General features: G+C 40.0%; 1 protein-coding gene across 1 annotated transcript in view; it reads left to right on the top strand.

Moving 5' to 3' along the window:
* The window catches only part of ush2a (Usher syndrome 2A (autosomal recessive, mild)), a 176135-nt gene that overhangs the window by 21577 nt on the left and 141135 nt on the right, over positions 1-13423 (top strand). The window contains exons 9-13 of the mRNA XM_047580544.1: positions 114-303; positions 2117-2331; positions 4206-4427; positions 6337-6430; positions 12534-12729. Coding sequence (XP_047436500.1) covers positions 114-303; positions 2117-2331; positions 4206-4427; positions 6337-6430; positions 12534-12729 — 917 coding nt within the window. The remainder of the gene's footprint in view (positions 1-113; positions 304-2116; positions 2332-4205; positions 4428-6336; positions 6431-12533; positions 12730-13423) is intronic.

Here is a 13423-nt window from a genome sequence, read left to right as displayed (position 1 = left end):
CTAAATGTCTTGGTGATTATGAAAGTTGTTGGGTTTGTCATTTGTGTTCAGCAGAACTGAGGTAAAAGTTTTCTATTGAAAGTTTTCAGTGGCAGTAATGTCCCTTATTACAGATACTGCATTCCCAATGCTGTTGAAGACACCACTAACGACAGAGTCCTAAGACTAAACCTCAACGCCCACCCACTCAGTTATATCAATGACCAGGACATGGGCACAACATGGCTATCAAAGATCATGACTACGGAGGAACTGGATGAAGGAGTCACTGTTACACTGGATTTGACTAATGGACAATACCAGGTAATACCAGCATGTAATATCAGCTACTTCCACCCAAGCAGACACACAGACATTATTCTATAATAAGGACAGACAAACAGGTATGTGTTGAAACAGACCAATCAAGTTTTTTTTTGACAACGTAACACTAGTCTCAAGGCTGCTGCTATTTTTTGTGATATGGGTCTATTTTAGTGTTCAGCTCAAGGCGTTAAATCTGTGAGAATGCAATTCAATTTTAACTGCTATGATTCAAATGGGAATGAGTTGAACAGTGGTGTAAATTATGTAGCGGCCTTATAGCGAATGAATACATCAGCTAATCAGAGCATGTTGGTGAGATGTCATTAAGTTTTGTATGTATTTTATTGGCACATACGTGCGCAGGACATTTCTTTCTAAGCACCACACGGAGGTAGAGAGAGAGAAACAGATGCAGGTTGCTGGATTTGGGTATTGTAGACCCTGGTGTTGTCAAAGGACTCATCCCTCTTTGCTCGGAAGTGCATCTGTGAGTGTAGGCAGGATTTTGGGAGCTGTCCTGATGTGGTCTCTCAACTTAAGTCCCCAGATAAAAGACGCTTTCTGAAGTTCAGGGTGTGTGTGTTAGTGTGTGCGCATGGGTTTGTGCAGTGGTGGTGGCTTAATGCACTCCTGCTGTGAAACCCAGTTGTCCCAGCCCACACTGTAGAGCCAGATAACACTTAAAGACACACACACACACAAACACACACACACACAAACCGTTTATGTGTAATAGAAACCTATTTCTTTGTGTCTGTGTGAGTGTTGTTTGTTTTAGAATTAACCCCTTAATTGTGTTGTTACTCACCCAACATAAAGTTGAGTCATAACATTCAAAATACCATAACATGATAATATTCTTACCACTCCACATATAGTTGGCACAGGGTGTGAAACACCACATTGCACTGACAAACTGGCTTTTTACAGTGATTTACTGCCGTTGGCAGCATTTAGGAGTAGAGGCTCACGGTGAAGTGCTGCCAATCCATCAGCACACTACAATCTTGTTGGCAAGAATGAATTAGTTTTGTAAAGTCTGCCACCCATCGACTCAGACCTGGTCAACAGCTGAGTATTTTTTTATTTTTTTTCCATTTCGGTCAATTTATTTGTCGAAGACGAAAAATCTTCTGAAAAAACGTTACATACGGATAACAAAATCGCAAATCATCACCCTCAGCTGTTACTATTACTTTGTTGACTAAACATAGCATTTAGGTACAGAAATAACATCCCTCACTCAGTTTTCATCTGCCCTGTTTGCATGTCACATCTAAACCGCCAACTACAGATCAGCATCAATACTGGATACTTAAAAAAAAAGTTTGCAAGAAAAGTTCTAGAGCAATAAAACCAGCTGCCAATAATCTACCGCAGGTCACAACTGCGTACTCCATCTTTTTTTTGTGGTTCCTGTACTTGTGTATTTTTAGTACGAATACAGGTTATGTTACGTAATAATAATAATAATATATAATTATTTCTTGTTTACTACACTGGAATGTAACAGTTGTATCCTTTCTGATATTCACCAGTGCCTAAATGTGCCAGGCAGTCATGAAAATATCCAAGTATGGTTGGCAAGGCCCTGATGCAGTGGGCAGGGTGCATTTGACTGAGGTCTGAGCTGCCAAGACAAAGTAAAAATCACTGACACACTGCAACCATTAAATAAGGAAATAAAGTGAATCAATATGTCTCACCCGGTGCCAACAGAAACATTTGACGCTTCAGCAAAGGAGGATTACCTAAATGTTTATGTCTTATAGTGCAGGTTGGTGTGAATATGTATCTTTCTGTCCTCCAGATCTTCTATGTTATAGTTCAGTTTGGTGGCCTGTTGCCGGAGTCGGTTCTGATACAGAGACGGAAGTTTGACCTCACAGAACCCGAGCGCGGCACCGTCACAGAGCAGCCCTGGATGGACTGGCAGTACATGGCTAGAAACTGCGGAGTGTTTGAAATGCAGAATGACGGGCCTTTACACACACCAGACTCAGTCAACTGTCTGCAGCTGCCCAGGTAGGTCTGACATGTGAATGCTGGGGGAAAAAAATCTCTGATGTTGTAATGGAATATGTTGGCAAATACCCATACTTACTGATGTGCTGAAGCACTGGGGAAAATTGACAGCGAAAATGAAATTGATCTACATCAGTGACCAAAAGGAAATGCCTCTAAGATGTGTAATTTGAGAATAGATGAGAGTGACAATGTTAAGTTGCCTTTGACACATGCATACAGTAAAAGCATTTGAAAATATTATTAGCTAATAAGATAATTATTATTAGCTTTAGTAAGGTTTTGAAAAGTTGTACAATTTTGACTGGACATGTCAAATCATTGTCTGAGAAAGACAGTAGTTTGAATTGAATTGAACAGATTGAAAATGTCTTGAATAATCTATATGTGGAAAAGACAAAAATAAACTCACTGTTATCGTATTTGGGGTCTTTTTCCCCAGAGCAGGACACATTTTTACTCTTTGGTGGTCATGGCCTCCCTCTTCGCTGCAGGAGAGATTACACATAAAAACACTGGCAAGACTAAAGAAGTATATGAACACAAACACGCACACGTACAAATGCACATTTATGCACGCACATGCACAACACACACTAATCAAAAGTCAAAAGAAATCAAAGGAAACCAGACACGAACCCGTTACACGAACTCAGGTAACACACACTGGCACCCACACAGTAACTAGATTTATAAAGCTAACCACCTACAGCGCTGCTTTGGCACATGACTGGTAACAGGCGCTCAGCTGGCACCCAATACAGAACTGGACTTGGAACATAGTCGGAGCACACACACACACATAGTCTCACACACTGAATCTTGGCATAGCAGGTTGTATCGAGGGCTTGGTTGGCACTAGATGGAACAGGTATGAATAGATCACAGATTATGTAGTCACTGCTTATTTTTCACTTGACTGACAAATGATATCACATACAACCTTTCCTGGCAGAGTCGTACATATTAGTTAAATTGGCATGAGAGCAATTGAACCTCACATTGATAACACATTAATGCACTTTGCGGTTGATAATTAGATCAAAAAGAGAACTTTATTTGATCTTGTAAGATTTATATTTTTTGCATATATTTATTTTAATCCTGGAAGACCCATTGCTGAGCCCACTGGAGTGTTAGTGTGTAAGAGGAATTTAGTCACACATCAGTCATTTTCGGTTTTCATGTTTGCCTCTTGTCTACATGTGCAGATAAACTGGTAATTTTATACCAGTTTTTTTTTTTTTTACCATTTTCATGAGCAAAGTGAGCCACGGTGGCATAAAATCAGTTTGAACATTACGTTTTGATGTTAGGTGAACATTTTAATTAAATGTTGATGGGTAGCACATTTTTATTTCATCATTCCCTTTGTATGAACCTGCACTCTTCCATCCATACACCAAAATGTGCATGTGATAGTTTAGATGTCTCTGTTTTAATGGTAACGTTTGGTAATTTAATCCAAAAACACGGCGGAGAAACCGTAGACACTGGCCACTTTAAAGCAGGGGTAGGAATGAATGAATGAATGAATGAATTGTGTGTTTCTGCTGTACATAATGGCCAGTACTGGATTTGGGAGGCTAATCATTATCGATGGCCCAATGATCTGAATACATAGTAATGATGTTATGTCACATGACTTACCAGCACCCACACTGTGAAGACTCCCTCGCTTTGCCATGACATATTGATACTATTGTTACTAAAGAATAAAGAAATAACCCGGCCACCTGGGCCACCTGTCCAAAGCAAAAGCCACGTTTACAGATTTAATTTACGTGTATGAGAATTGTAATACTGATGTGGCTATTAGTTACATATATATTTGTTTCTAATTTGGACTAATGTTTATATCTCCTATGCACCAGTGACGTGCCCTTCTCAGGAGGTAACGTCACATTCAGCTTGCTGAGTTCTCGGCCAAACCTGAGACCAGGTTACAATGACTTCTACAACAGCCCGGCCCTGCAGGAGATGGTCCAAGCTGCTCAGGTCAGGATACATATGAGAGGACAGTACCACACCAGAGCAGCTGGCGTGAACCAGCGACACAGATACTTTGCCATCAATGAGATCACCATCAGTGGCAGGTAAAAAATGATCAATATTTATCCGGATGTGTGTGGTGTTTTTCCTGAGAGCTGTTGATGTTCTGTAAATTATGGTAAATGTGATCTCTGAATCTGAAGCTTTGTCTTATAATTTGGAAGCATCAGTCCTCAAACATAAGTATTTAGTGTAGTTGTTGTATGTTATACGTGATAATCTGGCAGTATACTGACTTTTCAGTGTTAACAAATGAATTCAATGAATTTTGACAAATGAATGAAGGAAATTACCTCAAACCGTGTCGTTTTCTTCCTAATTTTGTGTAACTGGCAACATTGATTGAAAGAAATATTTGCCGATCTTTTCACAGCTGGTTAGTAAAAAAAGAAAAATGAATGAGCACTGTTTGAAAAAAAATATTTTGACACAGATTGTTCAGTTTGAGCAGAGCTTTCTGAGAGTAATTGTGAACACATCTCTTCATTAGACTGACAGAGTGACTCGTTTTTATGACTGTGGTAATTATAGGATTATGCAGGAGGCAATCATCTCTAACTCTTTCTCTCCCTCCTCCTCCCTCTAAGCTGTTTTAATTAGTAGCTTGTTACACTGAAGTAGGAGAAACAGAGATTTAGAGCTGCTGAAATCTCATCTGTGCGTTCTTTAACCCTCCCCGTCTCTCCCTTCTCTTTCATTCTTCTTCCAGCTCTTTATCTCTCTTCTCGTTGAGCGCCATCATTTGTAAAGCATCTAAATAATGTGCTGCTCGCTTGTGTGTTTTGTGTATGTCTGTTCGCTTGAACACTGTTTGTCCTGTGTGTTACACAATAAGTAGACCTAACAGCAGCATTTAAATACAGTGGTATTTAGTCCAGGATATAGCAGTGTGACCTATTCAGAATTTTAATATTAGATCTCAAAACAACTTAATAATACAATCAACATAATGTCTTTTTTTCTTTTTTGATAAACACAGAACAAACATTTTTTGATAAGAATATATTTTAACTTTGTGACAAGAGTATCTCCTGAGCAGCTTATCTCAAACATATATTTTTCATTTCCAGATAATTTACTATGCGTACTAAACATAAAAAGTCCAGACAGAGACCTGAGACTAGCAGCTAAATGGCAATTTTTTAATTCCTCGCGACATCTTTGATCCGTGGTCAAAGAAAAGCCATTATTAACTGAGTAGCCTCATTGCCCCATCTTTATATTGATTGAGTTGGAGCTCTGCTGTTTATTGCTTTCATTTTTTTATTCAGACATGGTGACTGTCCCTAGACACATGACAGATGTATCTATTATAGTGACATATATTTAATATTATACCACAAATACTTGTTATTACACATTCTTGTCTTGATTTCCTTGAAGAATACCGTTATTATTATTATTATTTTACATTGTTGGAGTGTGGTTAACATGAATCAGAAACACTGTTTAGATGGAGAAAATATCTGGAGTCAATATGTTTGACACTTATTAATACACTCATCTTATAAAAGAAACAGGAATTAAGAGAACAAGAGGTGAAAGGATACGAAGGAGAAGAATGAGAGAAAGCAACCGAATATCTGAATGAATAATTAAATGACTGCTGTGCTGTACGTGTGTGTGTGTGTGTGTGTGTGTGTGTGTGTGTGTGTGTGTGTGTGTGTGAGAGAGAGAGAGAGGGAGAAAGAGACATGGCCGTCTGCTACCTGTTAAGTTGCTCTGATAATTCTCAGGGTGGCATTTATACAAGTTGAATGGGAACTATATGCTGCCGTTCAATGGAGGAGAAATAAAGAAGATGTCAAAGGCGCTTTTATAATGTTGTTTGCTGTCCTGTTTATGTTACGTTTTGGTTTGATTTTTCACTTTAATAAGAATTATGTCATCACTTTTAAACGACACAGATTCATTGTCGTTGTCTCCCCCTTCCTTTCACTGTCACCTGTGCAGATGTGAGTGTCATGGCCACGCAGACCACTGTGACACCAGCGTGACACCGTACCGCTGTTTGTGTCTGCCAGAGAGCCACACGAAGGGAAACAATGTGAGTAACTAGCGCTTGATTAGAACAACTTAGACATGTTGACCGCGTCCGCCACATTTGTGAGTGTGATGGTGGACCTCACACATTCTTTGTTAATGATTTATGCTGTGTGTGTTATGATGTCATTAGAGGGTCATACTGAAAAGTTCCAGCTATCCTTTTCTGTTCCCAATTATCAATATCAATATCAGTTTTAGATCCAGGTATACAGAAATCATTCCCTCTCTCTCTCTCTCTCTCCCTCACACACACACACACACACACACACACACACACACACACACACACACACACACACACACACACACACACACACACACAGACTCTGCACAGAGAAATCCCCCCGGGGAAAAATCTACTCATGGTCTTAATTAAGCACCTTCCTTCTTAACGACAAGAGGACTTCTTTAATAAATTACACACAGACACACGCGCGCACACACACACACACAGACACACAATCTTGCTCCTCTCGGTCCATCTTTCTTTAAAAAAACAAAAACAACTTTTTGTGTCTAGTAGGAAATCAGTTCATTTGCAGTTTGTTTTGATTAACAGTCAGCCATCAGTGGAAAGAGCAAATGAGTTGATTTTTTTAAACTGGATGAAATAATAGCACTCAAGGAGTTATAGATACTTTAGTTCATTTAACATGTTTCATTTTACAGGTATATGGCACAGAGGCCTGACTGTAGCACAGATTTAGGCCATACATGAATACGGTCACAGCAGCCTGCTCTTACCGCAAGATTGTCTAGAACTGTGCAATTGCCAGAATACTGCAGAATAGCCATGCTATGAGTTCAAAACCATCTAAAGCACCTTTTTACCAGACTTATTTTGCAGCAAAGTCAATACATCTTTCGAGGGTAGTTGTCCCCACAAGAAAAGCCTCCAGTTGGTCAGTATTGAAACGTTGAGTATGGCTGCTCCACCTCACTGCAGCATAGGGCAGCCTGCATTATTCACTACTTATGTATCATTCATATGCACATGTCTGTTCAGTGGTGTGTGTATGTTTTAGACAGACGACAGAGTACACCCGGAAAAAGCTGTCAACTAGTGGCTGCTCAGTGGCTTCTTTTATTTTACCTGCAAACTGAAATATAAGATATGATGAGATAATACTTTATTTATTCTCCAGTGGGGAAATTCAAATGTTACAGCAACACAAGTCAGAAAAACACAGTGACCAGAAAGAAATTAAATAGGACACAGAGAGCAGGCTGCAAACAACATTAAATAGGACAAACATAACAGGAAACACAAAGTATATTACACAAAGTGACAACAGTTGTGGATAAAGTGACAAATACAGTGAAATATAAAACATTCCTATACTCTGCTATTGAATAGTGTTGAATTCTGTACTTGAAAGTGCATCTACACTCATGTTAAAACAAGTCAGATAAATGCCATCATTCAGATTATGGCCAAAAAAATCAGTTTGTTTCTTCTCCTTTTCATGTTTTTATACACTATATTCATATATTCTTCTTTTCCTCTCTCTCTGGGTCACTCTCATGCTCGCTCTCTCCCTCTCTCTCTCTCTCTCTCATGCTCGTCTTTCTCTCTCGGGTCTCAGTTTAAATAATGTCTCAAATCGACTAGAACAATGACATTCCCTCAGCATGCATCTCTAATCAGCTCTCTTTCTTTCTCTGTTTGTCTTTCGCTTCATTTCACTCAGCCGTTTCCTCCGCTCCCCCTCACTCTTTATTGCCTCACTTTCTAAGTATTTAATTCATTCCTGTTTGACTCCGTTTCTCATGTTCCATTCTCCATTTCCTCCATTTTTCTTACCGTCTCAGGTCGATACATCCTCCCAGGCCGTTCCTTTCCTATTCTCTCATACATACATTAGTTCTTTTGTGTTGAAAGACGCAATGGAAATAAGCAATATGGATATATTTTATGTAAATGAATCTCTACAGGAGCTACACATCTGTGAAGCGCCTTAGTGTGTAATTTGTCTATGTGGCTACACAGAGTTCTTTTTGTGTGATATTCTGTGTGTGTGTGTGTGTGTGTGTGTGCACTTTTCTCCCAAACCTGTCCATGTCATCTCTCTGAGTGAATATGCAAGACCTTTCTTCTGTCTCTGTAATATTGGAGCATAAAAGGCTGTGAGGAATATTAGCCTTTAATATTGCATGCGTTCTGTTGACTTGGATCGGCCTAGCACCATGACGGATGTTGTACTAATCTGCAGAATTTCCACAGTGACATTAAAGTGACAGAAATGCTCAGACATGTGTCAAGATGATCAACAGAGGCCTTAGAAGACACACACTTAAACTCTCTCTCTCGCTCGCACACACACACACACACTTACACACACATGCATGCGCACAAACGGACAGACACACACAGACACTCTCCCGCTTTCTCTCTCTGTCTTTTGGTTCTTTCTTATGTGCACTCTGTGTCAGACTCGATCTCTCGTTCTGTCACTCCGTCTCTGCGCGTCTCTCCACAGCTGATGGATTCCGTCATGTCTGAAAGCTATATCATATACTGCACATCACACACACTGTTTTCAGTCATACAAGGCCTTTGACTTTTTCTGGTTTGGAGTTGTGGATTTAATGCTGAGTATTAGTATCACTAAAAATGTGTAATTTTGGCAAAATGCATGTGTCTGCACCCTGAGGCATGGTTGCAAAAGGCTTGGCAACAGTAAGGGAGTTCCTTGTGTGTGTGCGTCTTGTGTGAGTGATGCTCAGCGACACTGTGCACACTGTGAAACTGTGCTATTTATATGTTGTATATAAATTCTGAAAATTCTACCATTTTTTTTTTTTTTTCTGTTTACATCTGTGTGATAGATACTGATGCGGAGTGACGTTAAGTGGCGTTTCACGGGATCTGTTCTGCTCAAGTCTGCCTCAGCAGCAGATTTTCACCAGCTCCGGGGTTAACGGGGTTAACTTTAGAGACACACAACACGGACATGTGCACACAAACACGCTCGCGCATACGCAAGCCGGTGCCACGACCTTTCCACTGAGACCGTGAAATTGGTCATGGCATTTAGGATAAGATGAGTTGTCCCGGCAGATTTACACATCCATACTCTCTCGTTCTCTCTCTGTGTTCCTCTCTCTCTCCCACACACACACATGCACAAACACGCGCAAACACAAACACACAGATGCTTATGACAGGCCATCTGAATGTCCACATATCCATTAGAGTACCCTCCTTACTCAGCAGGTTTTGTGGAAACATTTAGATACAAAGTAAAACGTTATCCATTCTCTGCTTCACAGTCCAGAACACACACACACACGTGTTCACACTCGCTGGTTTCACTCCCATTTTTAAGCACTAGACTTGCAACGAGAACGGGTGAACGAAACAATCAGCTACAGTAATAACAAAGTGTTTCACTATATGCTGTTTCCTAATCTGTTAATGGATGCTTTTTATAGCTTCCTATCCTCTTATCATTCACTCACGCCTTATTTACGTAATTGAGTTCTACCATAAAATTGAGAGGAAAATATTGAAAGCATCAAGAGTCAGTACAGACAGACAGAAGTACCGTGACATAAGCAGGACCAGCTGACTAAGTTGACGGACCATGTGCAGAAGATAAAAGCACCAGAATTAAATCCACATAAACTCATTCTTCCTCATGCGCTCGTCTTTTCCTGCCGTCGGTACTGTGTACAGGCGATGGCGTGCCGTCAAAACCTTTTGTATGAGGAAGAGAATGAACACGTGCGCTCCTCTTTTAACTCCCTAGCACCAGTCCCTCGACTAATTAGCAGGCTGGGAGAGAGGGAAGGTAACGCAATGCTGAATGAAAAGAAAAGAGAAGAAAGAAAAAAAACCCTTTCCCTTTCATTTGGTATGGTAATATTTCCTGCTCACATACTCGCCGTGGATATGAGAACAAGCGGTTGGGGGAGCTGGTAGAGATGGGCCAAGCGAACGACGAAGGGGAGAAGTGGGAAGGCGGGTTGAGATGTACAGAGAGATTTGTTTTTCAGAAGAAGGGAAGGGATCGGGGAGTGGAGAACTCACTACATCCTGCTCCTGGACTCATCACCAGCGGATGAGACGAAGGCTGAGATGTAGTGAGTGCTTGCCTTTGGAAGTGAGGGAAGAAAAGTGTCTTTGATATGTGAAACGGTTTGGGGCACGGAGCTGCAGATTGACAGGCAGGCAGGCAAAGACAGATGGGCAGAAGGGGAAAGGAAGCATGGACAAACACAGAGGCAGGAAGTGACTGTAGGTATGACAGCAGATAGACTTGAGACCAAACTGTGTGGCGGAAAAATGAGCAGACAGACTGACAGAACCAACAAGATCATGCAAACAGCGAACATGCAAGTACTCCTGTGGAATTACATGTCCCAAGACATGTTGGAGTGTAGGTCTTTACAGACTTTATTAAATTACTACTTCATTAAAGTCTGTCTGTCTGTAATACGTGTGTCTATTTATTTCTTTATCTCCTGCTGTTTCATTAGTTTTCATTAAAAATCAGGTAGCACTGAGTAGTGCTCTAGATGCTGTACACTCACATATTGTGCGCCCACATAATACAAATACACAACACTATAGATTGTGTTCAGATTATATAGTTGTAACACTTTTACAGTAAGAAATGTAGGACCATAGACCAATGACTTGTAGAGTAGGTCACAATTTTGCTTGTTAAAAGCACAAGGACACCTGTGAGCATGAGTGACCTTCCATTGGTATCCAGTCAGTGGATTTTCACAGAGAAAAGGGAGATGAAGAAAACACAAGAATATAAATAATACTTATTTAAAAAAGTTTCAGTGTGGCCCAAATTCATTAAAAGCATTTGTTTAACCTCAAACATAACAAACGCTGAAAAACTGACAAACTACACTCCACGGGTGCAGAATGTTTTGTTATTATTATTATTATTATTTAAATACGATTTTATTTTTTTGTTCTTACGGGTTTCATCCTGGGGCTTGCCTCATGTCGTTACGCTGGGCCTTTTTTTTTTCATTTTCATGTTGGAACACTGATTTCTTTCGTGATCCCATTATTCTTCCTCTTTCATTGTCCTGTTTTCCGCCTCACATTGTCCTCAGACACTTGTGGATTGTTTACTTTCTGTTTCTGTCCTAATCTTTAAAACGCAAATGCCTTTTTCTCCTCTGTTTCCATCTGTTTTCTGCAGTTCGTACATAATTCCTCTCCCGTCTCTCATATACAAAACAGGAGCCTCTTCCCCCCGTTTCCATCTTCGTTCTGCCCCTCCCCCTGGCTTCCCCCCTGACTGCCCCTCCCCACTCTGTGTGTCATACATAATAGGCCCAGTGCAGGTCTGCATGTGTCACACATGGGAGGAACTCCTGTGTTTTTTAATACATTTTTAATCCCGCCATTTGATGCCCCCCTTGTCCACCATAATTTGTACTGACTGCTGAACAAAATCAAAGGGCTTGTACTTGCTGCTTCTCGCCTCTGCTGCTCTCTGCTACAAAAAAATGCATTTTTTATACCGCTTTCCTCCCCTTCTGCTCCCACACTCGCACCTTGGTATGTTTATTTTGACATGAAAGTGGGAATGTGTGAGAGCGCTGGCTTTTGCAAATCACTCCTCATTAGTGGTCTGATTTCCCTATGCTAAATGTGTGTGAATGCACAGGCTTCTTATTATATAGTGGAGAATACCCCTGTCTTTTCTCTAGAGTTATATGAATTCTGCTCCGCTCTCTTTAGATTTAGATTTACACGGGCCACTGATTTTCTCTCTTTACATTTTCACCCCCTCTCTTTCATTCACGTTCTTTGCTTATAATGGTGCTTGTCTGTCTTTGTCTTATAAATACAATCTCTTTACTTGTCTCTTTCTATGTACACAGTCATTTTCGTTGACTGCACATTTTTACATTTAATACGTGCTATTGGATAAATACAAATCCCCCAAAGCCGGAATGTGTTCACATTGTTTTTGATTGTAGTTTCAGACTTCCCTTGCTGAAAATCTCTTGTTTTGAAATCTTGTTATGGCAACATAATGTATGTTACCTCATATATTGTGTTAGTTTACTGTGTGAAAAAAATCTGTATTTATGTTCAACATGCAATTTTTAATTGTTTTCCACAGTGCCAGCGTTGTGCACCGCTCTACAACGATAAGCCATTCAGGTCAGGTGACCAACTCCAGCCTATGAACTGTCGACCTTGTCAGTGCCATGGCCATGCCGTCTCCTGTCACTATGATATTCAAACTGATGACCAACCAGATGAGCACTATCGGGGGGGAGGAGGTGTCTGTGACAGCTGCATGCACAACACCACAGGTAGTGTTGCTATGGACATAAATAAGCAAATCATCTTGTCACAGTTTGTTTGATCTAAATAGTTTTTTTGGGTTTCGTAATCTTTCTTAATGTCAAAGGACTACAGTACAAGGATATACATATATACTTACCTGGCTAACCTATTTATAATATACAGACACTGACGTCACATGATTAAGATTAATGCAAATACTAAAGAGGTGACACAGACTGCATATAAACGGGTTTCTTGAAGAGCGATGTAGCACCTCCAACTGTCAACGTCTTGGCTCCATCTAACTCAGTTCAAAAATGGGGAAGAGTATGTAGTGTATAACCCAAACCCTAAGTGGAGCTGAGGTGGGTGGGTTATGCCCAGGCACACAGAGACAAAGTGGAACAAACTTCATCTCTTGTCTAAAATTAAAAGGTGAATGAGGACACATTTATTTCTACTGTAAAGTTGGTAGTTGATTTTTTTAATATGGAGATTTATTGGGATTGACTAGCTCCATTTTTTAACTTTCGGTTAACAGCAGATATCTTAATTAATATCAGAGTCATGTTTAAATGATTTAACATTGTAATTTAAAGTCATAATCAGCGTCAGTGTTGCTGATTAGTTTTGAAACCTTCTGTATTCTGACTTCCTCATTTGCTTATATTTATATATTATATTATTATATAGACTCTCTTAAATTGATTAAGATTGGAA

The sequence above is a fragment of the Mugil cephalus genome, chromosome 3, assembly GCF_022458985.1.
Source record: "Mugil cephalus isolate CIBA_MC_2020 chromosome 3, CIBA_Mcephalus_1.1, whole genome shotgun sequence".
NCBI classification, from domain to species: Eukaryota; Metazoa; Chordata; class Actinopteri; order Mugiliformes; family Mugilidae; genus Mugil; species Mugil cephalus.
Note: the sequence above shows the minus strand (reverse complement) of the source record. Positions and strands in the feature narration are given on the sequence as shown.